This window comes from Cryphonectria parasitica (genome assembly GCF_011745365.1).
Source record: "Cryphonectria parasitica EP155 unplaced genomic scaffold M406scaffold_4, whole genome shotgun sequence".
In the NCBI taxonomy this organism is placed as follows: domain Eukaryota; kingdom Fungi; phylum Ascomycota; class Sordariomycetes; order Diaporthales; family Cryphonectriaceae; genus Cryphonectria; species Cryphonectria parasitica.
Genome location: NW_024468912.1, coordinates 4,961,384 through 4,977,257, shown reverse-complemented (window position 1 = coordinate 4,977,257; position 15,874 = coordinate 4,961,384). Strand labels below are relative to the sequence as shown.

Below are 15,874 nucleotides of genomic sequence, written 5' to 3'. Positions count from 1 at the left end.
GCTGTCGCATAGAGTGCCTATCCAGACTTGGTCACGTTAGATGCTTCATTGGTACTTCTTCTAAAGGTGTCTTCTGACTACAATTAGCTTATCAGAGGTCGTGTAAACTACGTTCACTCTTGCCTATGATGCAGCAAAAAACGCACTCGTGGATTGAAGTAGATATTGGCTTGATCGAGTCTTGATCCATTACTGTTAACCCGAGGATGCTGTTGTTGCTTTGCAGAAGGCTTGGGCGAACGATCCTGGGATTTACCCGAAATATATTGGCTTCCATAATTGTAATATGTTTCGTCCCAAACGCGACGAGACAGTGGTAGTCAACATCTCTTTGTTTGATATTGACCTTCAAAAGCTAGCCAACCACACACAGGGACCCTGCTGGGGTCGTACGAATCACTGCTTCATCATCGTCGACAGTTGAGAGGCTAGCAATCCAGTATTTCGAACCACCGGTGGATGCCCAAGACCAAGATGGAAGAACAAGACTGTCATTTCCCAGAATCTGCCTTCGGGTTCAGAAAAGATGCCGTGGGATATCCCTTTCCTACACTCCTTCGTCCAAGAATTGGACATTACCATTCCATTATAAACCCTGCTCCTCCATCAGTCGAGCACATGTCTCTATAGCACGCTTCCACAAAGGCAACTCCACCATATGTTCATGCCAGGCACGGACTGCGGCACACCAGCCCAGTTCTCATCCCACAGCTATAAGAGGACCTCTTTCAAGCGAGATTTATACAATACAAAGGCCATATCAGCAGAGGTCATCTTATCACCCACGAGCTACTGTGCACTTGCAGGCTTAGCAGAAAGCACGATCTCCAGCATACCTAGTACACGCCTGGTTCCGTATGAATAGCGCCTAATCACTGAGAGGATCTTCTCTAGAAACAAGTGCTAAAAGAAGCCGCATTGCTCGTAATAGAAACCTGAGCGCTTATTTGAAGATAAAGGAAGTGATTACATAAGTGCTTGTCTTTGATAGTAGTATATATGAGGCGCCTGTCTATGTTGTATTGTTCGATGATATATTGGTTGCTACCGCCTGAATCCCGTAGATTCAGGTCGAGATTGGGATCTTCGATCGCTGGCACGCGGCCGTCTGTTACTGATTAGAATGAAAAGTTCAATATCCTACAGAATATCTTTGAGAAGCTCTTACGGTTTGGAATACAAATCAAGCATTAGGTTGCTATGTCCTCATGCTGGAGGCGGGGAGAACAATGAGAAAAAGAAGAAGGTTGACACGAGAGTACTTGCTGGGGTTGATGTTGATGAAAGGCGGCTTCTTAACATCGTTGACATGAAATGATTTGATCTCGTAATTTAATCCAAGCTCCTCAAGCAAGAAAAGCACCTAAGAAGAGCATTACCTTAGCACTTGAGCCCGAACGCATCTCTTGAAATGCTTACCATTCTTGGATTGGGGCCAGGAGCTGTAGATCCTCGTCAGCACTCTTTCCGTACATCTCATCCACAGGAAGATACGCACGAGCCATCCACGAGCGGATGGGCTTGGGAGGATTGATTACCATCGTCGTTTCAGTAGACGACGGACTCTTCGTGTCTCGGCGGGAGCGAATGCAATCTTGGCTACAACAAACACCGATCAACTCCGGATCAATATTCTGGAGTTCTGCATCACGTCACACCCCTTCAATCAAATGAAATTTCTATTAACAGGTGATCGTCTGCCACAACTAGGTCTGGATAAGCCAACCGACGCATGAACATTCGTGGACGTAAGGATTCTACAGCATTACCAATACATCCAATGATGACCAATCCGACAGCATGATCTGCCTAGCAATCCCGTGATGGGTGCACTTATTGATTTCTTCGCATGCTGATAATATGATATTGTCCCACGTTGCTCATTTGGTTTCTTGATCGTTACTCTACGAAATCCCGGCGTTGACGCCCGGTATTAATAAATTTTCAGTCTCAAAGTTGAGCGCAAATATTGGCTTCAGTACAAAGGCTCAGTAACCGAGGAAAAGTGATAAGTAGGCGGAGAGGTTCTCTTCTGAATAAGGTGTCTGAGTGGTCGTCCGCGCAACTTCTGCCTTAGCCAGCCCACCTTGGTCAACCATCACTCTCTCATCAAGCTGTGACAACCTTTCGTGTATGAGGGTTTTGTGATTAATTTTTTTTTTTTCCTAAGTAGAAGTTGTTTCTTGCCCCCCACCCCTCTTCCTTGTCCCTCTCCTTTGCTGTTGGCGCTTGATACCGTTGATTCCATTGGTTGATTCGCGTTGGTAACTTATGTATGCTGGTACCGAACATAAAAGCTGTTCAAGCTTTCAAAGCAGCCGATCGAAAAGTACGCATACACGGAAGTTGTGATTGGAAATGAAGACCGCATTTCAAGATTTGCCTTTCTTACAACATACAAGACGCAGAAATATCAAATTACACATGTGTATAGATATTAATCTACTGCTCTGATTCCGAATGCGAATCAAGAAGCTGTCATAATCAAATGCCTTAACAGTAGCAATAAACATCGAGGCATAGTAGTTCAAAGGCCTCAATCTGCCACCAAAGTCATTCTACATAATTGCAGAGTTGCAATGCGCCAAACCCAGAACGTTCTATGGCGTCAAGTGCCCCACAGACAGCTGGACTACCGTACCATAGTATAACAACACAGCTGTATCCACAGTTCTGAGCTTCTAGCGCGTGAACCTCCATGTCTTCTATTAAGGAATGAAGCCACAGGTTACTGTATGTAATCAAGTTGAGCTAGGCATAATTGAATAAGTGGTCGTAACGAAGAGCGGCTCCCAAGGGCAGTCCTCATGGCCTTGTGATGACTTGATATGATCACTGCAACGGAGACCCCTGTAGATTGAAGGATAGAGAGGCAGCCGTATTAGTAGAAACAACAGGGAAACCATAAGCCTAAAATTCACCGAGACACCTGATGGTGGTAGCTGTAGAGGTCATGAGTGAAAGTACATATTTCCAGAAGGAGCTCGAGCCGCTTGCAGAGCTGCCGGGGTTTTTTTTTTTTTTGGTTTTTTTTTTTGCTTTCCTCCTCCATTCTTGACAGTTTTATGTGTTTATATATATATATAGAAAATGGAACCCCCTTTCCTACGGAGTGCTTACGAGCGCATAGCGTCAACGCTGAAGTATTGACTTTGTGCATTGCAGATGAGAGCATGATAGGCTAGCCATCCACGGCGCTAACTGGGATGTAGTCGGCATTGTCGGCAGGCTGGATATCTCGTTCTCGCATGATTATGTTTATTACAAGGTATGGGGCGCTTCGTTGTAAGAGGGCCATGGCCACTCAATTATTCATCTACTCTGAAACCACCACTTTTTCTGGTTCAACTCGGAGAGCTTCTCTTGCATGACCTGTCCTTGTTCCCTGGTAATGGCTGGACCTCCGCTGACTGCACCGAGAACGCGTAGATGCTCCTTCTTCAGCTCTTCAAACCCAGCGTCCAGCTCCTTATGCCACGGGTACAGAACGAATACTTGGAATCCAAGAGCTGAGCTTGCAACCACGAAATTGGTCAAGGATATTACCCTCGTTATGACAACCATGATGTGATTTGTGAATGGTAACTGCTAAATCTTGTCAGGGTCCAAGTCGCAAGGATTTGTGGCCAAAAGAAAAGAAGAAGAAGAAAAAAAAAAGGGGGGGGCGGCTGAAAAGCGATTAATCCATGCACTTGAACATACTCTATTTTTAGGATATGGTAGGGTTTAGAATAAGAGGTGCTCGGACAATGGCTAGGGCCGACCTGGCCTGCTTGAAAGTCGGTTTCGAGAGTCAAGAGGGCAGAGTGCGCGTTGGTGTGTTATGAGATGAAGGGTGTTGTGGCTTACTGTGGTAGTAGAGAAGAGAAAAGGAATGGCGAAGACGATTTAGCAAAAGAGCTACCATAGTGTATATGTCAGAAGCCAGTGTGGGGGTAGGGGGTGGATATACTTTGCGGAGTCATGTTTTGTGGAGTGGGTAAGAAGTTTACAGTGGAGTGGTCCCTCTCAACAGGTCAAATTTTGGCCGGTATTGCCCGATTGGAACCTCGGGATGCCCGGCTGAGGGTGTCAATCAAGGGTGCATGACAATGAATGCTACTAGTACCATGATGTACTATGTTTGGAAAGCTTGCAGGTGACCAGTGTCAACGTCGAGCTTTCTGGAAAGGGAATCGTAGAAACTAGTACCGTTACTCGTGATAGCTTCAGTACATGAATATGATTCCTAGCAAAGTAACATGCGGCGCACGCCTCGTTCTGATGTTCTGAATGGAGAGCAACAAGGCTCCTTGAGTGGGCTGTCTAGTGGGCTCGAGACCGCAATCCTCGCTGCAAAAGTCGGAGGAATATCGGCAACATGGTATTGGAGAAATACTGGTAGCTTTGCGGAAGTACTTATGGCGTAAAAGTTTTTGTGGAGTTTCCACGCAGTAGTGCTTTGTCAAAAGATGTGTCTCATCCCCTAAGGCCCCTAAGGTTGGTGGTTTGTGTGTGTGTGGCTCAGGTTTGAGACCGGCCTGACTGCCTATTTGGCCGGATTCGTTTTGGTCCTGATCATTGGGCAGCATGGGGGTCGATAGCGTTAGAGTGTCAGCCTTGAGCTGGGCCTGAAAGTGGCGTGATTCTTCCCTCCCAGTTCCCACAATATTCCGGAGGCCTGCAAATCACATTCCTAAGCAAAACCGTCAGAAATCAAAAGGCTGCGCAACCAACTTCGGGAAAATTCGTACAGGTTCTGTTGGCATCTTGCAGTATTGATTCTGTTCCGTTTGTCATTTCTCAATCCTCACTGGCTTATCGTACCATTGAGCAGAGTGGAACAGCAAGAAGCTCGTCGAGGGGCTGCGTACTCCTGGTACTGTACGCCGCACAGACACACTATGCTTGTAGTGTGACACGGGTAGGGCCTCAAGGTTTTCGTGCTTGTGCGTGGATTTCCAGTGGCCACATAGCCCGAGCAAGAGTTGTGAATGCATCTAAGGTACGACTTGCTTCTGATATGCAACACAATCCTTATGTGCCATAAGTTCCAGCGAATACATAGTATAAATCTAAGGCATGAGCAGCATATACAGTCCCACCTCCGAGGTCGGCCTAGTTCCGTGGCAATGCGAGAAGAGAGGTGTTTGTCTCCGGTATTCTACTCCGCAAACCCCCCCCCCCCCCTCCCACAAACCTCATTTAGCCCCCTAATGAAACCACAATCACAATCGAGAGACCTCAGCTGGAAGGCGTCCACTTTCACAATGAATCCTGATCGTGGGCAAGATACCATCCATTGGTGCAGATGCAGCGTCAGGCCCTGACCAGGAGCCTCAGGCGGGGTCACAAGAGCAACACGAGAAAGATCGAACCCACATACTATGCCGCAATGTGCAGTCGCATTGGCGAGGTTGGTAACCTCGAGGTCAAATTTTCCAGATGAAGCAAAAGCCAGTTCGTGCTGCAAAGAGGGAGGGCAGCAGCTCTCCACACTTTTTCGAATGCACCGCCAGTGATTGGCTGCGGGTTGATTCTGTGCATGGCACGCCTTTCACTTACATCTTCATCCACTATCCCAGCTTGACTGTTCTAAGGAGCTCAGCCAAGCGGGAATTTGAAGTATTCCGTATCATGTTGGAACGATATTGTCGTTTCGCACACGAGCACCGCTTGGGACACGCAGGGCGATTCCAAAACGCCGGGTCCATATTAAGAGCTGCTCTTGCCATTCTCAAGGGGCTATGTAGTTTGAGGTTCACGAGAACAAGACAACGCATCAGACAGCACAAATAGATGTCCCATCGCGGCGCAGTGTCTAGGCTTTCAAAAAACCGTCCCGATCTGCGATAACAGGTGCAAAGACACCGAGAGTGGTTCCGGAAAGCAAAGACACTCGAAAACTCAGCTGTACACGTTTCAGCCTCGTTCGAGATAGCCAGGAGGCTGGAAGGCTCCTGGGAATCATCGGTTGGAACAGTTACTCCGATATGCTTGGCTCAGGCGGATTCTCTCTGGGGAGGGTCATCATGACTATGACTGAAAGACAACACAGGACCGCCGGCAATTTTCGAACCGCAATCCATCTGGATCAGAGTTGTACCGTCTCTCAACAAGTATCATGTGTGACGATATAACGGGTCTAGTCAGTGCATGCACTGGCGATCGCTTTTACGACATCATGACATTCCCCAAGCCAAGATTCACCTGCATGTGATACTAGGTCTGTTGTTCCATCTCTTTATCTTCCAGTTTCTCACGAGCTGCTAAAAAAAAAAAAAAATCAAGGTGAGCAGGTGGATCCAGCAGCATTACAATGGCCAACAAGAGATATCCTCTCACCGCCTCACCTTGATTTTGTGCGAGGGCCAGTGAGTCACTGGCCCTAGGCTGTGCACGGCCCAGCCAGCCAGCCAACAGCCAGACCTGTTGATAGCCTCAGTTAGTTGCCCTCGTGGCTTTTCTCTTCTTTTCTCTTCTCTTTAGCGCACTGCAATACGAGCTTTTTGCCCTCGCATAGATTTGATCCGAAATGGAGGCATGAATGTCAACGCCAGCACTCTGCATGCAACAGATCGAGCACAGCCCCACGAATGCTTAGTAGGGTGGTTGAGCTTGCTTCTGCAGGAGAAGACAAGCTTACTGCACGGCTAGTTGAGACATTGGAAACAACCTCTGGCCCCTATATCTGCCTATCCTATTGTTAGGACCAGGAAGAGCAGAAGAGGAAGACAAGACAGGGAAGCCTGAAGGATCAGCTACGGGCCGTACTCATTGATGACCTGCCAAGCACATGGAAAGATTCTTTCGTTCTGTCCTTTCAGCTTCGCTACCAGTACATTCGGGTCGACTTCCTGTGCATAATCCAAGATGATCCTGATGATTGGACAAGGGAGGCTTCAAGCATGTGCGATGTGTACAGGAAAGGTGATTTGACACTGGCGATTCCCATATGTGACCGTGCTTCTCAGAGCTTCATGCACTAACGGAGGTTATCTCGGACCCCTTTGCCTGAGGTCGCTAAAGTTCGGTTCACAGATCTACAGTCGGGGTACCAAGGCATGATGCTGATTCCGCATATGACCTGACCCTGGAAATCCGAGGAGGTTCCATGGGTCTTGGAAACATGCACCTTCACGGCCCTTCCTGGCCCGTTCGGGAAGATTCTGCCTGACCGTTCTACATGGTATTAGAGAGCTTGGACATTACAGGAGTGGATGGTCTCCTCGAGTCTTACACATCCATGAGATGACTCTATGGGATTGCCTTGAGGGATACGAAAACGAGATCACAGGAGGTAAAATGGGCTCTGCACGGCAGCCAAGACATTTACAACGGCTGGGGCTTGGTTTCCACTTGAAAGACATTGTCGAGGGATTTACCCGGAGAAAGATCACAAAAGGCGAAGACAGGCTGCCAGCACTTGCCGGCATCGCTAACCAGTATGCTCAAGCGACGGTATATACGTATCTATCCGGTCTATGGCTGGAGGGATTGCCAATGATGCTTGCATAGATTTACAACCACGGCTATGGGAGTGGCCGACGCGCATGCGGATCTACACCGCCCTCACGAACCTGGGTGTGCAGAAATAACAAAGTCCGGTTCTTTCTTGGCGCTGAAAACCCAGGCCATCAAAAAGCAGCGAGCTCGGTCATTTGTCATCCATAAATGCAGCCACCCCGGCTTCATTTGTGCGTGTCACAGAGGCGTAGCTAGAAATAGAAGGGCCACTGAGAACTCCGTCCTTCTCGGGTGATACCACACTCAAACATCCCACGCCTCATTTTTTCGGCGTCCTTTTGCATTGTATTGGAGATTGCGATTGTGGCTATGCACTGCACACTTACTATGATGAGGTCAACGATGATGATGAGCATCGGTTCCTGGACTGGCAGGTCTCCTTGGAAGATCGCAGTATAAGCTTTGGAGGTTGGCTTGTCCATAACTTTAGAAGGGTCAAGCTGCTGTTTCTTGGCTCTGGGACTGGTATTCCCGGCGGAGCGATGTTGCACGCGCTTCTCTTAGAGGAACGCAACCGAGCTAGATAGGTTGGTATTTTTCGCAGACTGGGCTGCGCAAATGCATACACGTTCGTCCCATACCTAGAACATAATTGTACGTATTCAGAGATTGTTGCATCATGGGAATCGAGAAAGGTCCGTCTTGTCTAGGCAATTACATAGAGCCACTGTTGGATTCTCGTTCTTTCCTTCTTCTTGGCTCTCAGCTGGTCTGGGCCCATGTTCTCTTATAAACAAATGAAAAGGAAAAAGAAAAGGAAGAAGAAAAAAAAAAAGGGGGGGGGGGGGTTTCAAGGAAAGGAAGAAGAAGCAGCAGGAAAGACGAACAGCCCTACAGAGGATCCATCCAGTCTGGCCGCATGACTAGGGCGGACCCAGGAGCTCGGTGCTGTTCGGGTATTAGTATTTGAGGCCCAAGCCGAGATTCTCGTTGGAGTGGCTACATGCTCGAATTACTCAGTCCGTAACTGGTCACGACAGTCTACAAGATGGCTCCCAGAAAGAATCTCTTAATAACCAGCAGGGGCGTAACTGAACTCATTCTCTCTTCTGGTCTCGCTCATTGGAGATATTGCGTACAACACAACGCCATGGGGTAGAAAGTGTCAGTCTATCCAGCACTTCGTCATCATCCTCGATGGATGAGGGATGATATTCTGAACTACATGGCAGCAGACAGATGGCAACCTGTCATGGATTGGCTCAAACTTAAAGATAAAGCTTGTGTAAACAGCTAACCGGATCGTACCACTGTCAAGAATTCGAGTTGCAGTAATATGCGATAGCCGGCCGCCACAATTCTCTAGGCTCAATCGTACAGCAGAACCGTAGCTGTAAAGAAAAGGAGTCAGGAGGATAAGGACGATTCGGACGATTGAAAGTAAAAGCAACGTCGTGAGAGTCGCCTTTTCAACCTATGTGGGCCTGGTAATTTATTGCTTCAGCAGGTGGCTGAAGAGCTTAAAGCGTACCCAAGCTGAAAGAAAAGCCGGTGATTGGTTGAAACTCTCCGGAAGCCTCAGCTGCAACCAGGGCCTCCATTTCCTGCAGCGCCATACATGGTCTGGACTGCCCATAGTTCGTTACGTCGTACCCAAAGGAAGCAAGCTTGAATGACAAACATAAACACTAGCTCGACACTAATAGACAGACCCGCAGGATAGCCGCCGGATCTGACCGACCTCACATCACGTCTCGCTCGTTCACGGTAATTATCGCGAATAACCAAGTCAGAAGTCATCAGACTCATTGTTTATTATGATTTCCTCCGAGGCTGCTCACAGTATGATAAGGGACTTTTGCTTCATTCAGCAGGCTGAGCTGAACTCTGAGTACCCTGATCAGGCCATACGCTATCTTAGCAACAGTGGAAATCCCAGGTGTCCCCGAGATGCCTTCACGTCGCCTCGGAGGTCCCTGAGCTGCACCAGAAGGATGTAATTTGAGGCCCCTCGGAGCCCCGAGGAGGCATCTGCTGCTCAGAATGCACAGGCTAACATTGACTAGTTCCTCCCCACTCTATCTGACAATATGTTCTGCATCTTACTTGTACTCTCTGCGTTGGCTCGACGTGAACTACATATAGCCCAGCCACGAAACCCTTCCCTCGGTACCGCCCCTCTTGGTCTCTACCAAGCTTTTCGAGGGCTCCTTGAAGCCGTCCATTCTTTTGCAAAGGTGCCTGGTTGGGCGTGCTAGCCTCTTCCATTCTTTTCATCCCCAGCCCCAGCAGCAGCCATCTGCTCAGGTCATTCTTTCATTACCTAATTGACTATTCAAGAAAGCTGTACGACAGCGTCCATTCGTTTGGCTCTCGTGCCGATCCCTCTTTGCCACATCCTGCGACATCATGCTTCGCAAAGCCCTCATTGCGGCCCTGACCGCAACTCTCCTTGCTACTGGATCCGGCTCTGCAGTTCCCGAGGGCAAGCCAGCTTGCAAACCCAGATATCCGTCGAGCTCGGGGCTCTTGCTCTCCACCACTGCCGGTGAGACTGCAGTGCCGACTTTTACTCCAGGCTTGCCGGCCTCCGGTATTGTATCTGGGGGTAGCTCGTCCGTTTCCCGCCGTCCTGTTGTCTCTGGTGGTGGTGGCAGCAACGAACTTACGACACTGTCTTCTGGCGACTCAACCACTCCCTCCGGCTCGGCCTCGACTCAACTCTCTGGATCTGGGTACGCTTCTGGACACGCTTCTGGGCCCATCTCAGGGCATCCATCTGCTACTACCAGACATCCTCCTGTTGGCCATCCTGTCACACCTGGTAATTCAACTCGCGTCTCTGGAGTAGCCCATGTCTCTGGGTCTGTATCAGGCTACCCTCCCGGACACGCTTCGGGATCAGCACATGTTTCTGGACATGCTTCAGGCTACCCTTCTGTCCATGCTTCCGGATCTGGACACATCTCTGGGCCCATCTCCGGTTACCCTTCCGTCACTCGCCACCCCGTCTCTGGGCTTCCGGTGGCGTCTGCGACCGGTTCAGCCTCGGGAGCCGTCTCGACTGCCTTCCTGCTCCAGGCTCAAGGCACCCAGGAGACTACTGTCGATGGCTTTTACCTGACTCTTGTCTCCAATGGTGATGGCACCTACCATGGAGAGTTCAAGGCCAGCATAGCCACTGCAGAAAAGTTTGTTCTCCACTCTGATGGCTCGCTTGCCACCGCCGATGGCACACTGGTCGCCGTCGTGGCCTATCAAGGCTCTGAGTTGCTTGACAACCAACTCTTCGTCCCGGCTTCTGCTCTCGATACTGTCAGTGTTGCTGACCGTCGTTCTCGTCAAGCTCCAGTGCAGTACTACGAGGACGTGTGTGTTGCCAATGCCAATGCAACCTTGACCTGCAATCTACCAGTGTGGCCCTCGGGACTTTTCCAGGTCTCTCAGGGCGCCATCATACTGGAGATTGGTAGCCGCAACGAGGGTTTCGAGCTGATTCTGTACATCGTCCCCGCGGGTTCTGCTGCCCCGACAAGCACGCCTTCTTCCACCCTGCGATCCACCTCGTCGTCCATGTCATCTCTCGCCAGCTCAGCGTCACCCACTTCTTGCGGTCCTCCTGGGCCGACTCTGCTGCCTGTTGCCAACACAGATATTGACAGGTCTTCCATGTCCAATCTCGAGCCGTCGATGAACACGACTCTCAACTACGCCGAGGCCTATCCTGGAACCCAGGCACTGTCCTTGTATCTCACCATGACGTACAAACAGGTCACCCTTGAGAACTCAGAGCTGATATCTGTTACATGTTCTGGCGATAATCTCATCGTCACAGCAACCAACAACGATACGCAGCAGTACATTATGAGCACGTGGGGCTCCGCCAACCTTGTCTTGTTTACCAACACGGCCAGCTGTAACAACGCCACGTCTCGAGGTGTGTATTATGTCAACGGTGCCTTTGCCACCGCAGGCACACTGGACGTTACTTTTGTCGTCGCTTCTACCGATTTCGGCAGCGTTGCAGAGGCTATTGCCATCAAATATGGCTCTGTCAACTATCCCAGCGCTGTCAGCCAGGCCGCATCATCCACGGCGTATACCTCGACCTGTTCCGAAACCGGTTCTCCTCTGCCAACTGCCTCCATGACCACCGATTCATCTGTACAGATGGACCAGAACTCAATCAATTACTACCTGGCACTGAAGGCTGCTATCCAGTACGACAGCGATGGCAACATTATCGGCCATCCGTCTAACCCTACGAACCTGACAGTGCCTGTTGCATCTTTTGACCCTACCAACACCACGGCGCAGGCCGCTCTTGAGCAGGCCCTGGAGGACATGGGTCTCTCCCCGCCGTCCTCTCTTGCCAGCGAGGCTGCCCAGGCTCTCCAGAGCACCGAGAGTTCGAGCAGCAGCAGCTCTGGCACATGCAGTGCCGCTGTCTCGAAGAAGAAGCGGGGTCCTACGCCTACGGTCCCTGGTGTTGGCCTCAGGAAGCGTCTGACCTGGGATCAATTCACGGATTACGCTTGCGACGATGATGTCGATGACATGCTCGGTATCTTTGGCGAGGATGTGGAGAACGGCGTCGAGGCTGCTTGTGGTATCAATGACCTGGCCGAGAATGGCGATTCGTTGAAGTGCCTGTTCAGCAACTGCTGTGAGTAATCATCCCGGATTAGTGATTTCCAGTGCTGTTCCAAGTTTGATAGATTCATTAATTACTGACGAACGAGTGTCAAGATACCACTACCACAATCATTACTTACTACACTCCTCCGCCGGCTACCAAATACGATTTCGACTACTCCTGGAATGTTCAATTCCCTCCAATTGAGCAGGATGTCGTCTATGACCAGGGCAATACCGTCTCCTGCGTCAACTGCGGCTTCTCCATCTCTAACCTTGAATTTTCGGGCGAGATCATCATCAACATGACAGCTGGGACAATCGATGAGGCCAAGATCTCGGCCGACATGAGCGGTGTTGCCACCATGATTGCTGGCATCGATTCCAGTGATGCCTGGTCTGGCAACTGGAGCTATATCTACTCAACGACGACTCTTGATGCCATCACTCTCGACAACGCCTTCAAGATTGTTCCCACGATCCTGTATGGTATTGGCATCAACTACGAGACGGACTCGGCCGTGTCGACATCTGGCGGTGCTCAGTTCACATTGAATAATGCTCAAGTGAGCATGGATCTCCTCACGTCGACGATCACCTCCAAATCCAACTGGCAGCCATCCATCGTCTTTACAAACCCAAGCTTCACAACCGGCGCCAACATCCAGCTGACGCCCTACATGCGGTGGGCAGTCGAGCTCAGTGTGTCCATCTTTGGCGTCACCTTCCTCTCTCCCAGGATCACGTCCGAGACAGTAGTTGGTCTCGACTCGACCTATTCTTTTGAGGCCACCTCGTCCTGCCCTGCAGATCGATTGGGAGTTACCTCGTACGTCAGCACGACGAACTCCATGTCGGATGGCAGCAGCGCAGCCCAATCTCTGTACTCTGCTCAGACATATGGCAATACGCAGTGCTTCGATGTGCCAAGTAATCAGCCGTCTCCAGAAGAGATTGTCGAGCTGGCTGCCTCGGGCGGTGCCTTTTGCACAAGCTACATCAACTACAATCCCGCGACGGTCTACTCGTGGACGACAAGCACGTCCACTGCGCCGAGCAGCACATTCCATAGCTCGACAACTACAGTCACCGTGACCAGCACCCCTACCATTACTCTGTCACCGACCGAGGTTATCACCACCTGGCTTGGGCCTTACACCGAGTACGCCACCACGGTGACTGCCGACACGACCATTGCCACCGTCTACTCGATGGACTCTTCACTCCTTAAGCGAGGCTTCGTCGGCAAGGAGCCACCACTGCCTGCCCTCACTGCTGCTCCTGCCACTGGGGAGCAGGCAATTCAGCGCCGTGCTGTTGCAACGCCGGCCGTGGCAGCGTCTTGGTCTGCATCTGAGATTTCGTATGCCTGTTCCCAGGTTGCAACCGGCAAGGTCACCGTCACGTCAACGCAGGGTGTAACAGTCACTTCTGGCGTGAGCACCGACGTCCTGACTATCACCGCCAATGCCAATGGCCCTGTGCAGACCGTCACCTCCACACAAACCTCCTACGTCTACGGCGGCGTATCCATCACCACCGTTGCTGCGACCGCAACATCCACACCCATGAGCTGTCCGTTCCAGAACGAGGTCCCCTCTTGTGGTTGCATGGTCGTCAAACTTCACGGCGCATCCTACATGGAGGGCCTACAGCTGCGATACAATGGTTTCACGTCCAGCCCTGCCGCCATCCCCGACGACGATTATACGGGCTACATCTGGTACCTTAGCAGCCGTGGCTGGCTGACGACGCTGACATGGGACTATGGCGCGTCCTACCCATCCTTCCTGGGCGGATATACACACGCGCCCATGGAGGCCATGAACTACTACAGCGCCGACATCTCAGATCAGTTCTTCGAGCCGGCCGTGTGCACCAAGGATCCCTCGACCATGACGCTTGACTGCAAGCTGGCGGGTTATGGTCCGATGTATGCACAGCCCGAGTCGGTGGCTACATCGACCCTGTACGACAACCCTGAGGAAGACGACATGTTCGAGGATGGCATGACTATGCCCAAGTACATCGATGCACAGGTCCAGATACCCTACTGGACGCTGGGTCAGAACTTGACGGGCTACACGCCGCTGACGCTGAGCTATGAGGAGATTGACTGTCTCTGCAATGCATGGATCCCATAGATGAAGGACGTTGTTGGTATTTGGGATGCGGACTGAGGAGAGTCGAGCTGAAGGCACAAGCATATTATACGGAGAACATAAAAAATATTTAATCATTATCAAGTAATTACATGTAGGCATTAGCCGAATCTCGTGTCCGTAATTCCAACGATACTGTATCATCCTCAGCTGAAAACAAAAATAAAATGATGCCTGAAGACATATTAGACTAGCTAAATTAACATCTCTTCACAATACACATTAGTACCTTTTTCTTCCGAAGCATCTGAAGTTGTTGAGAATCCCATAAGTGGTATTTCTTTCTTTCTTTTTTTCTTGAATTTTATTGCTAATAAACAACTTTGGCGATCTGGCAGATTGGCAATCACCAAGTGAATCCTCAACAATATGCGCACCCATCCGTTTACTTATATTATAACCAACGATATGGCCGATTGTCCACACACTCATTATCCAGACTTTGACAAGCAGTGAAAACCATCAGGCCAACGCAGACTAGAGAAGTGCGAGAGGGCAACCATTGACTTCCGAAGCGTCCTCGCATTAAAATGATATTCTGAATCTTGATTATTCAAACCAACTGCGTACTTCGTCCATGCCAGCTGCATTACTATTATGCAGCAAATTCAAATGTAACATGTCTGTGTTTTTTTCTTTCTCGTCCAGTCAGGTTGATGTCCAAATTTCGATCTCGCGTATGACTTTTTCGGGTTAAAGCCTTTGATATGCTCGGCGGAGTGTCTCGTGCTCAAAGCGGCCTGGTTGTGGGATAAGGAGTACCAGGGCCTGTGGTTCCTCCATTAACCAATGTACCCCACAGTATTCAAGTACCCATTCCCTTCACCTAATTAGATCTGAAGGGCACCAAACAGCACCGAAGTGAACAAGAGCGCCGAAACAGTGACACCGCTCAAGGTCAGGCCCAAGCCGGAGGGGCCGGTCCCAGGCGCGGCATTAGAGCTGCTTGTCGATGACGAGGACGATGCGCTCCCACTCGCGGAGCTCCCTCCGGTGCTCTTGCTGACGCTCGCGGTGACGACCACGCTCGCACCACTCGCAAGCGTGTCACTGGCCGTCGCAGTAGCAGTCGCGTTGCCTGTGCCGCTACAAAAGACGTCTTGAGGGGCGGCGCCGTCGCTCTTCATGCAATCCGCAAGGCCAGTGACATTCTGGCCTATCGCGAGGCAGTAGAGGCCACAATTATTCTCGTAGACGACAACGTCGGCTGATTTGCAGCAGTCGGCCATGATATCTGTATGATTTCCCCCGTACGGCAGTGCACACGCAGCATCCTGAACGGGAATTTCGTACAGGTACACGCCGCAGCCCGTGGCACTGGCTGCGGCCGACGTCGCGGTCTCAGTGGGTGTGGCGGTCGACGACATTGTTTTCTAGGTTGATGATGCTGTGTCGTAGTCGGGCGTGTGGTAGAGATTCCAATTTTTCATTGACGAGAGAAGCAAGGCTATCTTGCGTGCATAATACACAGAGAAATCAACGAAGGCGAATGTTTTTGTTTTTTGTTTTGGGCCCACGTCGGCTGTCAGCTCGTCAATATATTATGCCCCTGATATATTTGCAGGAATTAGATCGGCACAGGATTGGGACCAGGGCCATGTCAGGGCCACAAGGTCTCTGGTTGGCTCCGT

At 50.4% G+C, this 15,874-nt stretch overlaps 4 protein-coding genes across 4 annotated transcripts; 1 reads left to right on the top strand and 3 right to left on the bottom strand.

The window, feature by feature from the left end:
• Positions 1-586: 586 nt before the first annotated feature.
• M406DRAFT_339761 (uncharacterized protein) lies at positions 587-1,541 on the bottom strand (the record flags this gene model as incomplete). The annotated part of the gene is made up of 6 exons (XM_040921481.1): positions 587-678; positions 801-903; positions 936-1,108; positions 1,267-1,363; positions 1,420-1,442; positions 1,499-1,541. 6 exons carry the CDS (start codon positions 1,539-1,541, stop codon positions 587-589), a joined length of 531 nt encoding a protein of 176 aa, XP_040777555.1.
• Positions 1,542-3,312: 1,771 nt separating this feature from the next.
• M406DRAFT_255275 (uncharacterized protein) lies at positions 3,313-3,564 on the bottom strand (the record flags this gene model as incomplete). The annotated part of the gene is made up of 1 exon (XM_040917021.1): positions 3,313-3,564. The coding sequence occupies one exon, from the start codon at positions 3,562-3,564 to the stop codon at positions 3,313-3,315; it is 252 nt and encodes an 83-aa protein (XP_040777554.1).
• A 3,191-nt stretch (positions 3,565-6,755) lies between these two features.
• M406DRAFT_255755 (uncharacterized protein) lies at positions 6,756-6,968 on the top strand (the record flags this gene model as incomplete). The annotated part of the gene is made up of 1 exon (XM_040917053.1): positions 6,756-6,968. A coding segment is annotated over one exon (213 nt), but the record flags the coding sequence as incomplete, so codon positions are not given.
• Positions 6,969-14,539: 7,571 nt separating this feature from the next.
• Positions 14,540-15,710, bottom strand: M406DRAFT_356403 (uncharacterized protein). The gene has a single exon (XM_040923437.1). It carries the CDS (start codon positions 15,608-15,610, stop codon positions 15,074-15,076), a length of 537 nt encoding a protein of 178 aa, XP_040777552.1. The 5' UTR covers positions 15,611-15,710; the 3' UTR covers positions 14,540-15,073.
• Between the last annotated feature and the right edge of the window lie 164 nt (positions 15,711-15,874).